Consider the following 21,072-nt stretch of genomic DNA (forward strand, 5'->3'; position numbering starts at 1 on the left):
ACTTTTTAAGATTTGAAATCTACGAAATTTGTTAAGTCGTACGTGAAAAAGATCATCAGAAAATTATCTCCCTTGCGCCGAACACTATTTCAACCAATGAAATAAATGTAAATTTTCACATCATGTATTTTCAACCAATCACAAAGGAAAGGAAGTGCACAACCCGGAGACTGTAAATTATTTCAACTCTTTATACCGTCTTCCAAGGAAGACGGTAATTACATGTTTACATACAGTGTACTCAAATACATCGGTGCCAATATATTTTATTGAATTAACCAACAAATAGGCTTCTTTATAAACGGCAGTATAAGCATAATGTACTAAAACTACTTTAAAATGAATATTCTTATATTGAATGTCTAATGTCGTCGTTTTATTTCGTGGGCGTAGAAAGGTACATGTATATTTCAAACTGCATATTTTTGGTTTTAAAAAATGGATAAGATTTATTCATATTACTTTTAAACAATACGATCGTATCACCAAACAAAAAACTTCAAAGATCCTAAAGCAAAAAATCACAAAGTTTCCAAAATTGGTTGTATATTACATTTACATTAAATATGGCTTATCAACAACAAAAAAATATAGGAAAGCGACGTAAGACTTATAACCCTCGGTGCGATTACAAACATCTTAAGCAAGTGACGTTTCCCATTTATGATAATAAAGTATCAGCCAGTCATATTGGCAAAATCAATCAGTTTTACTTACAAAATCAATACAATTCCCTACAACAACAAAATAATCAAAACAACGGTAAACAATGAATAGACTTGTTTATAGATAAATTTACAATAAAGTTTACGGAGGTTTATAATGATGTTTTTTTTTTTCTTCATTATTTAGTTTTCGTACGTTCGACCTAGAATTGTTGATATGAGTTGAAATCTCGTACATACGACATCGTTAAAGTACATGTATCTGTGTAACACCATGCACAGGAACTAGAAGATGATGTCATGAACCAACTGTCCTGGACATCACAGAATTATCAAACTCACTAGTTTCCAAAACTTGGCCTTCGACTCTCTTGGTCTGCCACCGGTAAACAAAAACATATACCCCCCCCCCCCCCCCCCGAATAAACAATGCATTTTAACCTACATGAATCGAAAAAAAGTTAAATAAAAAGGTTATGCAAGGTAACTGTATATAATACTTTTTATGCCAAAATATATTTTTACAGGATATATTATAGTAGCAAATGTTCTATTAAAAAGAAATTTACTATACTAATGCCTGCTTTTATTGAAGACAAAATAAAAACTCAAGAGGAAGTAAGTATAATGTATCATTCCTTACATCCAACGAGTAAACCAAGCTGTTCTTGTATTAATATTCTGTCCATGAAGCTCCTTCCTGGAATCGATGCTGACACATGCTTTCTGTATGTCCTGGCAAATGCAAGTCACGATCACCACTCATGAATGCAATTTTCAGAATCCTTTTGTTGTCTCTTAATTGATTAAAATGACGAAGAATATATATGACAAATTGTCAATACATGAGCGAGATTTTTTTTAATATTGTTTAGCGTTGTACTTATCGAATCAATATGGAAGGCATTAGACTTTCAGACTTATGATTTCGTTTAAAAATATCATTATCAATGAAACAAATATATAGAAACCAAAGGTTCTTTTAGAAAATCGATGGTAAGCCTGAGTTAAGTTACTTCCCCTGCCTTTATCTTGTGGTGCATACTTAAGACTTGAGAAATTCACTTAACAAAAATTCTGTTAAAAAACAAATGTAATAGCTAGAAAGGAACCCAGTGATTAAGATCATGCACCATATGATATCATATCCTGTTTGTAACAGTTTTTGTTGAAAGTAAAAACAAGGCTTTTGCTATTTTTTTGTTTGCAATGGGGACCTTTTAAATGACCAGAAACCGACAATAATAATATTAATGATATTAACATTTGTTTACATTTCTTCAAATTGTGAGCTGCATTTTCATATGTAACGTGTGCCAATCAAATTTTGGTTCAGCATAATCAAAATGTAAAACAAAAACAAAAACGAAGAACTTATCAATGCTCTTTTGCTATTCATTTCAGTGAAACAATATCGTTCGGCAATACAAGTAATCTAAAATTTGCTTTCGACAAGAATTTGAAGAAAAAAAACATTAAACTTTCATAACGAAGAGGCAAGTTGAGGCCTCGTTTTCGGTGCATTCACTATCTCAAATTACTGTTATTGGCAGGAGTTAAGCCTTCAACACGGTTTCTAATGATCTAATAGGAGGCTCTCACAAGCGCAGGAATTCACAGAACCCGACATTGAACTCATCAGCACTCCGCGGAGGGATGAGGGGAACGCCATTTCTCTGATTTTAATTTTATTTTGCACTAAATCCACTATTGTGCAATTCTAGGTTGTATTATTACTGATGAAGTACAAGATATCATATCTCTTCTCTTTCTCTTTTAAGCATTTATTATTAAGCACTGAATTAAATGGCAGAACCATTAAAGATAAAAATAAATCAACAATGTTTGATTTTGGGCCCACTAAGAACGAATTGATGTCAATTTTTGTTGTGTGATTAGTTACATTATTCTCGTTATATATAACAGGGTAAACGTTAGGGTAGGTGTAAAATTAATTCATATAATTTATCTTCACGATCATGCAGTGACACTGCTTACAAATCATTTTGAAAACTCATCCCGTTTGTGCTACAACAATAAAGAAAACTATTCACTACAAGTAATTTTTGGCATCAAAATTAATAAATTGGTGTAGATAACTTCAGTTTTTAATCAAAAATGGTATACAATTTTCCATTATGATCGAAGTAGTTGATGATGGGAACAAAATTTTAAGTTTATGTCTTGAGACTATTCATATGCTGTTTAGAATATTTTGATTGATTTCCTTTGCATGTATTGGCTTTCGCAGTTTTTACCTAACCCTAACCCTATGGATAAACGGTGATATTTTTGGTGGGTTAAAATATCCTTACTTACAAATATGTCCTAAAAAGATTATTGGACATTCCTGGTGGTACACGAATTGTTGAGAACGGTTACAATACACTAACATTTCAAGAAAAGTTAGTAAGAAGTTATCGGAATCTTTTAAATACATGTAAATGAAAGAGTCAATAAATTGATTTCGGACTAAGGCATACAGTCTAAAGTAACCTCAAATGATACAAAAGCCACGAATGGTATAAAGTTGCATTATCAATCAACATTCTGACAAATAATGATTATGTAGTCTTATCATTAACGAACTACCCAGCCGCTAATTAATGATACAGTTTCAAAGTTATATTATTAATAGTCAAAATTTACATCCACTAATTATTAAAGACAAAGGCGCGAAATCAGTACATCGTCGACAGCTTTATATCAATAGTGAAAACTGATTCGTTAGAGGTTGCTACATAGGCTACATCATAGTCCATAGATCTCTCTTTAAAGATGTCTGCAAAAATTTTTCAAAGGTTTTTTTTTGCTGGAAACGAACATCAAGCCAAAAAGGCCGATTCTTTTACTTAAAATTGTTTCTATGTTTTTAGTGTAAAGGTTCATACAATTTTCTTGAAAAATGCGAGTTTTTTTTTTAAAATTATATTTCTTGTGGATATTGTGACAGCATGAAGCTTTTATTGATTTAAGTCTCGAACTTAGGCAATATATAGAGCGCAGACCCTCTTAGAACAATTTTAGCAAAAAAATTCTTTCAAAAACGACAGTACACATGTTTTGAGATTTTTGGTATGCATTTGTATTGTGCAAGGAATTTTAAAATAAATGTTAGATAGGTATTTTCCTTTCCTTATCCTTCCCACAACGTGCACTTTACCTGTCTTATCATACCATGTTTTACAATTAATTGATTGCTCTTCGGTACAATCATAAGTCATATTTATTCTATCTATCTGTATCTTGTGCAGTAGCAAATTAACGGCTTCAATTGGAAACAATCGCCTGGCTAAGTGATAAAAATAGCAGTAATCATTAGACAGTATAATTGACAATGACATGTTCAAATATGAGTTCATCAAATAGATCCTGTAATTTCGCGGTAAAATATCTCTGTTCGTCAATCAGATTGAATTAGATTAGCGACATAATATCAACCATGTGCGTAGAATCATATCCAAACAAACTCCAGTTTACTCTGTGTAAATAAATTCAATGCACCCTTAAAGACTTTTCGTCTGCTTCTAAACAAATGTAACTCAATAGGGAAACCCTCATTTGATAATTTAACAGTACATGCTTCCTAATTAACCTTTCTGGACCATATACATGTACTTCACTCAAAGTCCTAATTTTATGTACTAACAATCGCCATATAGATGCAGCATAATGATAAGATTATTTCTCTTGAAAATCATTTCCATACATTGTTATTACATTTTTTGTTTAGTTCACTTGAGTCAAAGGCTAAAGTGAGCTTTACTGATAAAAAATGATTTGTTGTCTGTTGTTGTCTTGTCATCTTCGTTTCTGGCACCATGCACTTGCCAATTTCAACCAAACTTGGCTAAAAGTATTATGAGAGAGAGAGAGAGAGAGAGAGAGAGAGAGAGAGAGAGAGAGAGAGAGAGAGAGAGATATGAGGCCATCTAGAGAGAGTTACATGTACTGTTAGGTTACATTGACAAAACTTTCTCATTATAAAATATATGTTGTTTGGGGGAGAAATTGGAATGCCTTTCTCCTTTCTGTGTAATACTACTTTTGGTAAAGTTTTGCTGCAAAAAAGGTTAACTTCCTTCTGCCATTTTTTTTCCGTAGAGGACATGAAGTGCATTTCTATAAGAGCTGCTGTGTTTGCGGTAGATTGTTAGAATCGCTAATTTGATTATAAGTTTTCCTTATTACTTCATATTAGCTTTTCCCGGCCTCTAGCAAGTTTTATAAAAGCTTTGATAACTGTTCAAGTAGTTTTACTCTTTGCACTTTTCCCGACGTGCATGACAAGTTAGGTGACTATAGGAGGGTAATCTATACTTTATACCGATTAAACAATGATGAAACGAAACGATTTTCAGGACAAATGCGTGTGATAAAGAAGTCATCATCATAATGCAAAAACTTATAAGTAATATAATTTCGAAAAGTTTATCGTTAAAATTCTTCATAAGAAATGCTTCTGTATGGATAAATCAGGTCTGGTCGATGCCCCTTTCTTAACGCAAAATTTTAGAATACTACTGCATGTAGGACCAAAGCTGTCCGGAAACAACCTGTTGGCGATAATTGTTAGAACCGATGGCGAGTTGAAGAGGCGGATTGATTTTGTCGACTGGTTGTAGTGGGCTCTCATCGATACAGACACTCCGTGCCGGATCTCACCGACCGTTCACAGCAGAGACAATGCATCAGAGGAAGAAGACACGGCGGGTGTAAATTATCGTATTCGGAGAATAATATACATATCACCTGGCAAGGTAATTCAATTCTCTTGTTTTTAATATGCATTTATACGGCAATTGTCCCCAGAATGATTTTTTTTCTTAAATTCATCTCATTTTTTAATTTTTTTTTTTGTTAAGTTTTACTGATGATAAAGATTGTACATCTTGTATTCAAAAATATGGTTGGGCATGTAAATATTTAGATTCGAAAGCTCTTGAATTTATCCAGATATTTATTCAAAAAGTTAAGACATTTTTTGCATGTTGTAAGGGGTGGGTGTTTTTTTTTGGTTTTTTTTTTGGTGTTTGTACTATTTTTTTTCTGGGGGGGGGGGGGGGGTATTTAATAAGAAATGATTTAACATTACAATTGGAATCAAGTATTTAAACTAAAAGAAATATAGTACAACATTGCGGATTTTTCATTAAGAAATAATTTCTTTTCTTACGAAAACATCCAGTTCTCGTTGATCAAATAAAAATGATTAATATACAACCAAAACGTCATTATCAAAATCAGAAACATTAATCTTTTATAATGAATAGACATTATTTACCGATTTCAAAGACTATCTGAGATTTCATCAAATCCAGATTCATATAAAGAAGATAGCTCAAAGGAGTTGCCGGTAAGAAATGTTGTTTTTTATAAGAATATAAACAACATGGTATGGACAAATTGCGCCTATTGGGGATGAGATATCGCATGCCTTGTTCTATGAAGTGCACATTAATGGTGGGGGTTTACGAATAATTATGCTTTGTAACGAGTCCCAGTCTCTGATCGGAGCCACAAGTATTCAAATAATGAAAACAATTTGAAGTTTTAGAAATCTTTCGCCTGATTCGAAATGCAGTTAAAGCTAAGTGATTACTCTCGCTAGAAGACGTTTTCTTGATGATGGTTTAACAAAAAGATGATAAAAATTCAACATAGAATTTAAAGTGATGTCAGAATATCTCTTTTAAGTTAGCATACTTACTACATGCCCCTGCAGATCTCAGACAAATTATCAACATCGGTAAATATCTCATTTCGGCATGTATTGATAGCGGCAAAGAGAAAAGGTTGAATCTATTAGTCAACTTATTAAAAGTTTTTTGGAACTCAGAAGATATTAATTTACATCTTCATTCAATGAAACGCTATTGTAAAGTCTATCAATCAACTTAAGTCATTTTTAATTTTTTTATCGTTATAATGTTTGGTTTTGGTTTTTTTCTTTGGCAAAAGAGGTAGTTTCCGTTATAACATGCAAAACTGTTATTAGCCTCGTTAGGAGTAGAACCCAGGATATACTGTAATTGAAACACACTGCAAAGGCATAATCTAGTTTTATTAGGATCGACCATTTCTTGCCACATGGAAGATTTAAATTTAAGCATGTTGCTTTTAAAGTGATAAATTCTGATGAAATTTACCCTGTCTAGCACTTTGATTCAGACGGTGAAACCCAAATTTCTTTATACTGATGTTCTTCCCAACTGAGATACTGACTATTTAACAATTATCCACAGCGTCAGATATATTTGATCACTGATGTACTTTTCCATGGAAAAAAGTGCAATTTGTTTCAGTTATTAGCCAATCTAGTTCAAACAAATTGCCGATATCTGCGCGCATATTTCTCATAATATTGGCAATAATCGGCTTGTTTTTTTTATCACTGCCCCCATCTTAAGGTTTTAAAATCCAAAATATTACCGTTATGTAGACAATTTGGTCAACATTAGAATGTAATATTTCAGACATTAAGATTCGTATGTTGAGCTCAGCAAAGGTTTTCTACAGGTCGGAAATGATATAGCATGATAATCGGTCGTAAACGCGCGCGATTTACAGCGTGCACTACAAAAGAACAAGCAAAAGATAAGTACTTTTGGAGGGAGAAAAACACGACATATATTTCAGGTAAATGAAAGGATACACTCTTTGTTTAAAAGACAAAAAAACCTTTTGTACTCTAGCGGTTTTACAAAACAGAATTTGCTAAAATTTCAATTTTGATGTGGGAAAAATGTGTGTACGCTCCAAAAGGCAAGAAATTCAGTGTGTTTCAACTCCTTTTACATGTCAAAAATATAACAGACTCTTTGAACAAGACTTTCTGATATGGCGCCAATGTTAATTTCCATACATCATCAATCAAAACACCTTTTACTATATTAAAAAAGTAACCGAAACAAAAATTAACTAAATTTGTATTTTTACTACTAAATTCTTAATACAGCTTCATCGAGATTTAAAATTGAGCAGCAATTTTGTTTTGAAAGGAGATAAGACAAGACAATTTAATTTGACGTTAGGGATAAACCAAGGAAAAAAACTAAATTAACAGTTGTTGCTTGATAACTTTTATGCGAGTAGCCAGTTTCGGCGATTCAGAGTGGCTGATCACAAAGCATTATTAAGGCAATAAATTTCGCGTCCCGGAACCGATTGGGGGATATTCGCCGAGAATAGAAAAGTTTTGTCCGAAATAAGAATTCTAACCCATAAGAAAGCTCTTGTATTTCTGTTTCAATATTTTAGACTTTTTATTTCATGCAAGGTATAAAACCGTTCACAAAATTTCATATACCGAAAACTAGGAACGTATCTTCCGATTGTACGTTTCGTTAAGAAATATCAAAGAAAGAACAGAATAATTGATGATTAAAGATCAATTTTATTCTTTCTTTGAAAATTGATTAACAAGAATATTTGATTCCGTTATGAAGGTGGAGGGGGGGGGGGGGGTCACCACGTGATTCATGTTTATGAATCACGTGGTGACCCCCTGTCATCCAGTCAACTGAGAGGTGACTAGAAGATGACTGAATTCATGTAAAGCTCTGCCATTAAGTCAATTTTTCAGATGTCGTAGTTAAGTGAATGGCACAGCTTCATCCAGTGAATGATGTAATGTAATGTAACTTTAAGGTATTACTTATACATATAAACAAAACTCCCCCTCCCCCCCCCCCCAAAAAAAAAAAGAAGAAGAAGAAGCATAAACAGAGAGTTCTTTTAATTTCAGCAGAAATTCTACATTTTTACATAAATTATCATTGCAGTGCAAAAAAAGAAGTGTCATGCAATATGCGTGTGCAAGGTTCGTCTGATAATTCACATTAAATGCAATCAGTTGCTCAAAAAATAAAGCAAAAGTTATTGAATGAAAAAAAAACCCAATATAATAATCGAATCGCTGCTGGGTTTTAGAATAAAAAGGTGGTTTTTTAAAATTGACTTTCATATCACATGGAGGTCGATTTTGGCGTTCATAAGGAGTATCTTTATAATCATAACACGACAAGTCGGACCAACGCAAGAGTACATTCCCTAACCATCTCACTGTGATTGGGACAAAGAGTGAAAGGTATCTGTCAATCAACCTTGCGGTTATGGAAACAGAAAGATGGTGTTTTGTTGCAGGTGACTAAAGGGAGTGATGTTTTGTCCCTTATCTCTCTTTTGTCTGTAATTCTCTCATTTTCTTTCATCTTATCCAAGGACGATGTAATTTTAGACTCAAATCACTAAATCACGTGTTAACAGACAATCACGTGACAATGCTTGTCTGTATTTTTAGTATATAGATAACAAAGTGCGTGCTCTCTGATTGAAATATTGTTCCATGGCCATATAGAACTACTAAGAATTATGGACGAAATACGTTTGATGATTGCTTTCTGTTGTTTGAACATCAATCATAATCCAAGTCTTTTACCACTGTAAAAAATAATAACAACACCGGATTCGATGTTTGATGGACGTGAAGCATTGATTCATATTGTTTACCAAAGTATTCCGACAAAATGCTAAGTTATAGGCGACGTACGACCACGTGAACACGCTGTTAAGTCGATGTATTTTATTATGAATTATGAATATTTGACACGATTGGAAATTGATAATCAAAAATATGTTGACTCTTTAGCTCGTGGATTTGTTTGGAGCAGCCCCCCCTCCCCTTCCCGATTCTTTCTAAAATTTTCAAAGATAAGTTTACACTAAAAAAGTGCGATGATATTTGATACTAAAAAAGAGAAATATTCAAATTATATAAACATCTCTTTGTTGTCAATGTGAATCATCAACTGAATATAAGATTTTTGTGGATAGAAGAGTTAAAAGTATCAATTGAAAATGGGTGTCTTTAAGCATCGAATAAAAAAAATTCAACATTCTACGTGAACTAAAGTTGTCACAGCTGCACATTGTTTTCTTTCTTATTATTTTAATTCCGAATTAATGTATATGTGTTTTGTTTTTCACGAAAAAATGCTGCCGTCAATTGACAGAAAATTAGTACGCTTTATTTTTGAAAGATCGGAGGCGTGGAGAAAAACTCAGATGTGAAATATTTCTATTTTTCATAGAAATTTTCACAACTCTATAGATGCTGACAAATTAGACACCATAATCATCCCAGAACGCACGTGTTAAAGTATTGTTATTTAAAGTAAACGCATAGATATCATATAAATGGCTTAAATTAAAAAAAAACTTTAACTTTAAAGTTTATTCCTATGGTAAATACAGTCAAACTTCGTTATCTCGGAGTATATGGGACGGTTTAAAAAACTCCGAATATTCGAGATATCGAAGGTAAAATACACTTAAAAAATAAGTGGTTGGGACTTACAAATCACTTCAATATTAATAATTGAATTCGAGATATCAGTGTTCAAGATATCGAGGTTCGACCTGTGAGTTATGAAAGATAAATATATACTTCTGTCTGAAAAGAAATACAGTAATGCCAGAAATTATATTTTAAAAAATTCAAGAATTGATGATTTTTAAAAATCTCCAACATGCAGGAGGAATTTGTTGGAGACTGCGTTATACCGCAATAGGACCCATGCCTAAAGATATTTGGGTCTTAAAACTACCCCAGATCCCTTCCCTGACATACCCCCCACCCCTGCCCTCCTTTTGATCTGACGGAAATACCATGTACCTGGAGCAGTGTTTTACTATTTTTCAAACCTGTCCATTATCCTTTTTTGTGACATGGCTAACACGAATCGTTTTCCCGAATTTACCAAGTACACTGTTCAAATAATATAAAAGTAGTTTTTTCTTTTAAGTATATGCACACATGTATTTCTTTCACCGTCTGATTTTTAATTACTAGTATGATATTCATCGTAATTATCAAATAGAAGCTTCACAACACAGCTGTGAGATAATTGGTGTTGAATTTCGATTATCGTAATCACTTCATTGAGTCTTGTGGCAAGTTCTGTACTTTTTACATAGAAAACAGCATGAATGCTGTCAATCTGTAATATGCGTGTAATTAGGATAATTCCCAATATCCTCTGATACTGGAATTCGGTCGAGTGTATGATTACATTTATGTTACACTTGCAGGGAATCCACTGTCTTACGGATTAAAAGAATACTCTTTAAGAATTATGTTTTACATCAAAATTGTATTCAATCGTTTCATTATTCCATCAGTAGTTGTATTGGCAACATTTTGAGGGTAAAGCAATTTAGTCGTTTATTTTAAGGAAAATTATCTCCAGTGGAGGTAATAACAATAAGAAAAGGGAAAAGGAGGAAAAATTACAAAATAAGTTATGCAACCACATGTTTCGTAAAATGGACAGGTAAGGTGAAAAAATGATATGCTTACATCGGCTTCCGAATGAAAAACCGATAATTGTAGTAATTGAATATCCGATCAAAAAAAATCAGCTACAGGATGGAAGTTCACGATGTAAGAAGCATGCGCTAGTTAAATGAAACCTTGCCGGTGAGCCCCAGACAATCTAACTTTGATCCGGGAAGTGGCCTTTTGGTTTTCTTTGAATCAAGGCTTACATACAGGCCTTGTTAATGATAATGTGGATTAACCTCTTTGTCGGCAACTCGAACCAAAGTACTTGAAAACAGTTTGTTATCATTACGATACAAAATAAGGGCAAAGAATTATTTCGTTGTGAAAGTATGATTAAAGTGCATTTACAAAAAAAATAAAGACCAAATTATTCAGTGTTAAGCAATGTTTGTAATATAAATTCATTTTGACGTACGTAGAAAAATTACTTTACGACAATATCATGTTTGGATTGGTTTGTTTTGTTTATGTCCTACATAGTTGATTTATCTTATCAACCAAATACAATGTCGATCACTGCCTTTGTTTCACACAATCAACTTTTTACCAAAAAGATATATCCATGCTTATTGCAATTAGTATTGCTCGTTTTCCGGGAAGAACGACTTTTATAAGACCGACTTTTATGTTCAACGGTGAGGTTTGAACCCATGACCGCTGTCTCAGCTCCTTCCGCTATCACTGTAGAACAAAAATAAACGATTCATTACTGTAGTTTTGTAACGAACACTTGCTTGTGTTAGGATTGAGTCTGATTATGTGTCAAATTAAGTCTGAATATGTGTCATGACAACGTTAAGACCTTGTTTTTTCACCGTCTGTATCCGAAACTGTTCTTAAATGGACACTTCAAAATTCAACATTTAACTAGTCGTCTGAATTTCTTATTCACATTCATTTGCTGTGACGTGTTTTTATTTCTTTTTATTATTTTTTTTATTTTGCTGAATTATTTTAAGACTATAGCACTTGGTTCTTGGTATAGTAACTATATGACCCTATAAATAATAAATTGCTATATGTAAAGTCTTGTGGATTTTAAGGCGTTTATCCTGTTCCTATTCATGCCAATATACCAAAGCAGAAACTTATAAATTCTTCTTCACTTTGCATTTTAAAGAGCAAAGAAAAATCTCCAAAAAAAAAATCAACATTTTCAATCTTTCATTCCTTTTATCCCACTAACAATTATTAATTATATAATATTCAAAGGCTCTTATATTTATTTTAAAGTATATTCCCATACGGAAGAAGAAAAATCCAACTATGAACAATAATTGTCTTTATTTTGAATTAAAAGGGTAACCTTTTCTTCATGATATTTAACATTAAAGGATATTCCTGGTTGAGAATTCTTGCGTATCAAACCAAAACCATTTCATTAAAGTCGGCGCCATTGACATTTTTGTCAAAACGGATTGTAGGTCTAGTTTCGTTTCATTCGTCAAATGGAAAGCACGCACCTTGTGAGCAAAAGTCTAGGAACCTAACTAAATGGCACAAAAACCTAGTCAACTCTCTGTCTTCCTTTGCTCTCTTTAAGCTGACTTGAGGAAAGCTTTTTGAGATTTGTACCGGGGAAATGGTCTGTTGTGGTTAAAATGTCGGTTGTTTACGGTGAAACGTGGGATCTGATATGAATTTTATCCTGAAGCAATATCTGGGTGTACCTGTTTGATCTGTAGAGATTATACATCGAAACACGGATACAAACGCATAGGTTTTACACATTAATTAAGGTTCACTCAACAGATCTATGCAGATCTATGATAATTTTCTCCGATACAACTAATTAACCCCTTTTTGATATCAGAATTCCAGAACTTTATCAAAAGCAAACATGTTTAACGTGAAATTTACTTACGTTTAAGACAACTTTGCTCCATCGTGCCATATATCCCAAAATACATTATAAACTATTTTTAAAACTGGCATAACAAAAAGAAAAACCAATGAAAAAATCACTTAATTAACCTCCTTGAAAATAACTTTCATAAAAAAATAAACATGAAATAAAAGCTTGCGAATCTGCTCGCCTTTCTAAATCAAGAGTGATGGAGAATAAATTTTTTTTAATCTTGAGATTTTTAATGCTCGCCACTGAAGTATTAAACGGAGCAGATTTGATCTATCTATACAGTATGTATGTCCATTTCTCATGAATTAGAAAAAGAATTTCAAATGGCGTTGAGCTTTTTAAAATGAGTTCTATTTGTTATGCAATACATGCATGGACACCGAGCATTCGGTAAATCTCGTTATTCCCCTGTCAAAGCTCGGGGTTTAATTTGCAATTTTCCATCACTGTTGAAAGTACAAAAACCGTCTTCGTGTTTTATTGTCCAAGAAACCCATAAGGAATATCGAGCAAAATGTAACAGTTCATTCTCTTCGAGGTTCGATCAGTGCTGAATGTTTTACTGTCACCCCCAGGACTTTGGAGGTGGAGGGGGGGGGGTCGCAAGTTCTTTGTTGCGGGTATCAATTAAATATTGTAAGCGTTTGAAAGACTTTATGACTTCTTAAAGTCGTTCTATGAAACCATCAAGGACCTCTCAGGAAAGAAAATTAATCGTACTGAAAGCAGAGAGAGATTGTGCACGGTCTTTCTCTGAGAATGTCAATTGCAGGCAGTTTTTACGAGGGGTAATATTATTCAAATGGAGGATTATTGAAAGGATGATACAGTGGTCCACTATAAATCTAAAAAGAACATCGTTCGCCTAATGTAATTAATTCGCCAATCGCTTCATCTCCACTAGACAGAAAGGAAGGCTGTAATACAATGCATGCAATAAGCTTGCTACGTTAATTCAAGGAAAGACGCTGGATATTTGAACAGCTTTATTGCAAGATGGAGATAACACGAACATTATGTGACTTCATCTTCCTCATCATCACTATGTATTCTGGGATTTAGGGATCTAAGTAAAGCTGTCATAATGTTACACGAAGCTGAAATAATTTGAAAATGGGTGTACGTACATATTGAACATTTAAAACAAATATTACAGAAAAAATTCTACAAATAAAATAAACCTTTGGTTGTTTGTAGATTTTTTTTTCTATGATATTTGTTATTTTCAGGATAATCATCATTACACATAGAATCATGTTTTGAAATACTGATAGTTTACAATTACCATGTTTTACACACAGAGATCAGTCCTATAATAACCTCATAAGGTGAAAAGAACACGCATAAAGTAAATATTTAGGTATTCAATAAACATATGTGTAAAAGAAACGGTAGTACATGTATTACCAAACATTGCATTTTGCATGCACTAGTAGCAGTATAAAATGACATGATCTAGAATAAAATTGCAGGTACTAGTAAATGCAAAATCCAAGTTATTCTTAAAAGATTGTTGGGTAAAAGCTGTTCCGTTAGAAATATTTTTTTTACAAAACTAATTTTGAAAATAATATCGTTAAGAAAATTTGGAAACACACAGTAGGATTATATAACTAGGTACCTTCTCATCTGAAGAGATAAGATAAAAAATAATGAATGGGCCTGAATTTTGAACGATGCTACCTCTGAGTATTGTATCTGCGCTATATAGATTAAATCAAAACAAAATAAAAGCAAACTGTGTTTTTAAGAAATGGCAAATCTAAGCTACATAATTATAATCTACTTCCGGTAGAAACATTAACCAGGTCAATATTTTGTAATCTTCACTATGATTGAGATTGCTCGCCCAGGAATTCAACCTCGCAATGAACTACACTTTAGCGTGTTAGTTAATTCAACAGAAAACCAAGAAAATTAAATTTGCTGTACTTTAACCAAAAAAAAGTAAATCGGTGGAGTGGGGGAGAGAAATTATCAGCTGATGTTGCTCTTTTTTATTTCATATTCGATAAGCGATACAAAATGACGATTAATTACCTCGTTAACATCCGCGTTTTATCTGTGTTCCGAAATAACAGGCCACTTCTTATATTTACCCCTGCTGAAATGAAAACAGAATTAAAAGTGCATTGTTGAACAATATCTTGAAAAATTTATCATTCTATCTTGTTCTTTTTTATCAATGTTTTACAATAATACTCGATGTTGTTTTTACATATCAATTAAATTTTTTTAAACTAGGCGATAAAAATGAATGATGTATTTTTTTTTATCTTGTCAGTTTAATCTTATTCAAAACATTTTCATTCATATAATAACTCAAAAGATAAAAAAAAACCATCATCTTTGTGCAGTTTTTTTTTTAGGAAATTCAAAAGTGCAGGTGCGCATTAATCCAAGATTAGAAAGTCTCTATGTTCCAATGCCTATTAATGGGCTGTTTCCTGTCATTAGCCTGAACTGCATAAAACACATTCTCGTTAATCCCACTATAAATGTAAACAATGTAAAACGGCATGAAACATTTTTTTTTAAAGTCCATAATTTTTGCTCAAAAGTTTGGATGTTAATCTCAAAGGGAAAAACGTCGGCATAAGTACTGTGTGCATGCTAGAATTTTAAAAAGATTTCTTTTAACCTTTTTTTAATCATTTTGCGAAAAAATACTCTAGAATGCACTTTTGTTTCCAAATTTTTAGCATTCTTTGTTTGAAACCTAACAAAAACGCGTTTTCTTGCAATTTTTCTCAATATCTACAAAACAGAAATCGGAATTAAACATAAGCCATAGTTTTACATTAGGATTGAAAAGGGATCACATAAGACAAACTCTATATTAACAGATCTGTTTTTGTCCCTGACCTTTTAAACCCCTCCATCACAAAAACACATTGTAGTTGGACCGCATTCAAAAAATGTGATAATTTGTTTTGGGATCAAACTTACGGCATCTGTGTTTTGAAACTTAAAGAATAAGTAATAAACAAAAGATTCTCACGCGCAGCTGAGACGCACGGCTTGGGGTTCTGCTTCTAAAGCAGACGTACATATGACATTACGGTCACCCTCAGTTCAGCAGCTTGGTCCATTAGGTAGAGGACTTCAAAAACATTTTGCAATCAACCAGTCACGAAAACAATTTGGTGCGTGTATTTCATTTATTGTTTGAATCATTGCTTTGTTTTAACGTTATATGCGTACTTTACTCCTATACGTATAGATTACATAAGAATTAAAAACATGTTCTAACATCTAAAAGTTTTTCCCCTATTGAGCAATACCTTGACAAAACTTTTATCCCCCGTAAGCCCGGTGCTTAGTACGACATTACCGATAAAAAGGGGGTATTCGGTTGTGTTTTCTTGAAATGAAACGATTGTTATTATCCTGTCTATACATATCTACGTTGACGTCAAGATAATTCTAACAACCTGCAATGATACTCAAAAGCTTTATTTTGCACCGGACTATAAAACGCGTCACGTGATTGTATTCTATGTCTCTCAAGACGGCAATATGGCGACCGTAATGTCTTTTTAATTGTATTTCTGTGTTATCCATAATATAAAATATACACAAAGTTTATGTCCTCGACAAATCAAAACACTTTTTATTTTAGGTTGATTACTAACTGTCTACAGAAATATGTCGGGTTGTCAAAGTTCATAAATGGTTCGGCTTCATCCTCGCACTTGTTGATACATGTAGATGTAACAACTATTAATACATTAGCTTGATATTTACGTATATCCGTTCCCTATGGTCAGTGACCATCGAAGTCTTCGTTATCCATAAACTACAGCATTGCAGAATTCTGTTGATTTCCGTCAAATACTGTCATGTTAAAGACAATCAATGTTATCTTATCGTATCATTGGGTACAATATGAACACCTTTTATGATAGAAATATGACTTGAATTTAAACAATATGTATCTGAACTGTGTAGTAATTAATAAAACTTGCTGGATTCCAGACAGTTAATGAAATTAACAATTTTTATCAATAGTGAAACTATTTATTGATTGAAAGATGTATTCATTTACTGATCGATCTATCTTAAAGAAATAAAAGCTTATTAAAGGTTGATTTAGATACATGTGGATACGTGTTTGAATATTTGCACACCAATTTTTAAACTTTGAGAAGTCAGTTCCAACCAACCAAAGCGAAACACAATCACAAAAAAATGCAAAAATATAACAAAAAGCAAATTAGGCTGTTCATGATTTAGATTGATATCAGGTTAATCTGGGAAAAGTAAACAGATTGATGGGTTGCTTCGTATAATATCCTCGTGGAATAAGTGAGGTCAGAGAGTGAACGTTCGGTGGATATGTCGCAGAATCCACCAAAGCAAAGACCGCTAAGTCGGAAATAGCTCGGTTCCACGGTTATATTATATGTTTACAATCTAATTTAGAGAGTTTGAGAGGGGAAGTTGCCAAAGAAATGTCGGGATGATAACAAATTGACTTCCTATAAATGGAGTAAATTATTTTCAAATCGGAATATTTATTCAACCGTATTCCATTAATGATACACGTCTGCACGCTGTATAGAGAGTACAACTGGAAGCCATGAGAGAGAGAGAGAGAGAGAGAGAGAGAGAGAGAGAGAGAGCAGTGATATATTACTGTACTTGAATACAGTAACCATTTCCATCATTCTGCCTGGAATGTAGTGATTGCCTAGTCGATAACTCGAACTCACGTTTTTGTCAGACAATTACATAACCTATTAATAAAGGAAGTTGCTTCTTCACTCATTCATTTTCTTTGTCAATCACTTTTTTGGAGCACAAGAAATTATGTGATACATGAAGTTGTCGTCGTGTAATGCTATCTAAACATGCAACCCGTTGAATACTGGCTCATTAATAATCTCCCCTGTTGCAATGATGATAACAATAAAAACACATTGCACTGAAAAGGAGTCCTCTTAGTTTTTACTTTACATATAAAAGGGTTTTTCCCTCATTATCTATATGATAATTAAGCTATTCGTATCGGACAGAAATTGTACATTTCGTTCTATAAATAGTGTAAACCTTTGAAGTCAAATTTCAGATCATTGCCGAATTCTTTCCGTAGAAGACATGCTGTGCAAGATTCCAATTATTAGTATTGGACAAAGTAAAATTGTTCACAATGACTGCCTCAGCTAATCACTTGCGGAGATCGTTCAATCCTGATCAATTTTTACTTTGTTATTGGCCAAATTCTAATACCAATTAGTGACATTTTCCACAATTGATAAATTTAGAACAAAATATATATTCTATGAGTTTTCAATCTCAACTGCAAGTCCTCTCCACTTCCCCATCCAACACCCCACCCCAATCCGTTTCGTATGTAAATCTGCCATCTCCCAAGGGAATATAAATATCCTTTGTATCATATATATTCCATAGACGTGAAGTAATAACTAAAAATTTGAATTATATTTTGATTTATCTTGGGTTTATTACAGAAAATACCGACATATTGATATTTTGTTCGCAAAAACAAGTTTCATGGAAGGCAAAATTTTGTTCCCCCAGGTCCTCCAAATGTTTTTAACATTTTAACGAAATAAGTTGGAATGTCATTAAAGTGGTGCGAAAACATCAATTCCACCCTATTGATTGAAAGAGAGATCTGATAACCGAATTTTATAAAACATTAGTTTTATTTTTGTCGGGAGACATAATTGCTCCTACGCATTCTATAACACAAACTTACATAAAGTTTATGTATATATTATATATGCGCATAAATACAGAGCGGTAAGCATTTGGTTTTTTTAAAACAAATTTTTGCATCGGTTGTCTATTTATGCATATTAATTTGTTAACTACTATTGCCGAATTGCTATTTACTCAAAAGGGCCAATTTCTGTAGATTTAGAATTTATTAAATCTTTGTACTTCTAATATGTAATCTTTTTTTGTTCCATTACAGATGGATTCAATGATGAACTTTTCCCTTGGAATAACTTCAAGCACAGAGAATATGACGGAGACCGAGTTTGACCTAAACCTCTTGTACGAAAAATATATTCCAGAAAAGTTCCTTATACCTAAAATAATAAAGACCATTCTGTACGCTTTTGGATTTCCCGGAAATATTTTAGCTTGTATTTTATGGCTTCAAAAACCCATGCTGCACTCCTCGGGATGCTACCTTGCGGCCCTAGCCGCTTCAGATGTGTTGTTTCTGATAATGTCCCTCATGTATGATCTTACACTTTATTGGAAAGTGAAAGTCCTCGAATTTCCTACTATCTGCCAACTGTTCCCGTGTATGTATCTTTCTGTACAATATTTATCTCCCTTGCTTACGTTAGCGTTCACCGTTGAGCGCTTTATATCAATTCGATTTCCGTTCAAGAGGAGGATATACTGCAACATAAAGAGGGCCGTCTGTGTCATTCTCACGCTTGTCGCCATTTCTCTTGGAGTCGCCGGAATTCAGATTTATTTTTGGCATTACGATTATAACCTAGAAAAATGTGTCAACAGGCTGGAGTTCGTGTATCTGTCTGAGAAATGGACCTGGGTGACGGAGTTTGTCATGTTCATGTTTGTCCCTGTCCTGATCTTGCTGTTCAATATTCTACTGGTCGTCACCATGAGAAACTCCTCCCGAAGAGCACAGGAACTCTACGGACCAATGCCACCAAAGCAAAAAACCGTCACAACCAAAATGCTGTTGGTAGTTTCATTTGTCCTTATATTTACGACAATACCAGTGAGTATCGTCTACTCTTTGAACGATAGATTCCCACTTGGTGATTTAAGTGCTATCCATAATATATCTAATGACGTCACATGGCAACGTCATTTGAATTTCATGTTGACCCAGGAAATTATCTACGATATTGGTATGAGCCACTACGCCTGCAACTTTTATTTGTATCTGCTCATTGGCAAAAAATTCAGGTTGGCCATAAAGAAATATTTTCAAAAACTTTCAGTTATGAAACTGGTGGATTTCAAAGACAGGAATTCGAGATCTTTGCGATCTTCTTTTACCGAGTTAAGATCTATGTCGTAACGTTTGATCTCGAGAAATCGCAAACATCAGTGAGAGGAAATGAAATTAGAAACATTAACGTGAACAATGTAAACACATTAACTTGATTAACTTGTTATATACATTGATTTTCAATATTTACATCTTTTTAAATGGACACTTATGCTCATATTTCTAGCTTTTCCTCATAAATCCATAGAGAAAAGAGAAAATTGCGCAATTTGCCAACGATTCATTGAGACAGGATATAAAAGCGTAGAACTTGTCTATAAAACTGCCATGCCATTCGAGTCGGTGTGTCTATGAGATAGAAGGGGGAAATGGTTGTAAATGAATTATCCTTATGTGTCACCTATCTATATTGGCATTGCTGAATAGTCGGCAGATATTAGTTTAAAAAAAACTGTAGGCGAACAAGTAAATAGTGTTTCACCTTGAGAAGGCATTTAGTTAAATGATCTACGATTTGCTATCTTTGCAAAAATATTAGAGTTTAGAATGAATTGTATATAAATGTATGTAATTTATGGCCATAAAAATTTTGACAAGGGTAAAAAGTGGTCATACAAGAATATGTAAATAGCAATTCAGAAATAAATCATTGGTACATGTATGTATTCCACTAATTCAACATTATATTTTGTGTTTATATATATGTGTGTGTATGTGTGTTTGGAGAGAGAGAGGGAGAGAGAGAGAGAGAGAAAGAGTTTTAAAAACAACTTAATTGTCACCTCAAACGTCAAAATAAATACCCATCTGAAAATATCACCGAGGCTTTGATATCACTGTGTTGACATTTTGATGATTTTTTTTTTCGATATTGAACGACGTTAAGTACATTGTAGTCAAATAACTACGTGAACTGTGATTTCTATTTTACCTAAATTTAGACATTTTCACAAATATTCAGCATAAAAAAGTTATACAAAAGACTTTTATAGACTTAAAAATAGTTCAATATAATTGTAAAATGTCGTTTATAATTAAGATCCTTCTTAAAATATGGTCCAGTACATCTAAAGGTTAGCAATTCTTTGGTTTCATTAGTATTCGTTGAATGTCAATTTTTTTGTTTATTTCGGTGTTAAGTTGAACACAAAATTAATTATCATTGAAGTACAGTATATAAATAGTGCCTGTTTGGGAAGGTAACAGTTGAAATTGACACCCCGAGAAAACCATT

The 21,072-nt window shown here is 33.1% G+C and overlaps 1 protein-coding gene across 1 annotated transcript; it reads left to right on the plus strand.

Moving 5' to 3' along the window:
* The first annotated feature begins 4,971 nt into the window (after nucleotides 1–4,971).
* On the plus strand, nucleotides 4,972–20,567 carry LOC105341458 (growth hormone secretagogue receptor type 1). Its single transcript, XM_020072564.3, has 2 exons — nucleotides 4,972–5,425; nucleotides 18,813–20,567. The coding sequence occupies exon 2, from the start codon at nucleotides 18,813–18,815 to the stop codon at nucleotides 19,905–19,907; it is 1,095 nt and encodes a 364-aa protein (XP_019928123.3). The 5' UTR covers nucleotides 4,972–5,425; the 3' UTR covers nucleotides 19,908–20,567.
* Nucleotides 20,568–21,072: the final 505 nt, after the last annotated feature.

The sequence above is a fragment of the Magallana gigas genome, chromosome 6, assembly GCF_963853765.1.
Source record: "Magallana gigas chromosome 6, xbMagGiga1.1, whole genome shotgun sequence".
NCBI lineage: Eukaryota > Metazoa > Mollusca > Bivalvia > Ostreida > Ostreidae > Magallana > Magallana gigas.

Excerpts from the sequence above, each read along its gene's own strand:
- LOC105341458 (XM_020072564.3), top strand. The coding sequence starts at position 18,813 with ATGGATTCAATGATGAACTTTTCCCTTGGAATAACTTCAAGCACAGAG.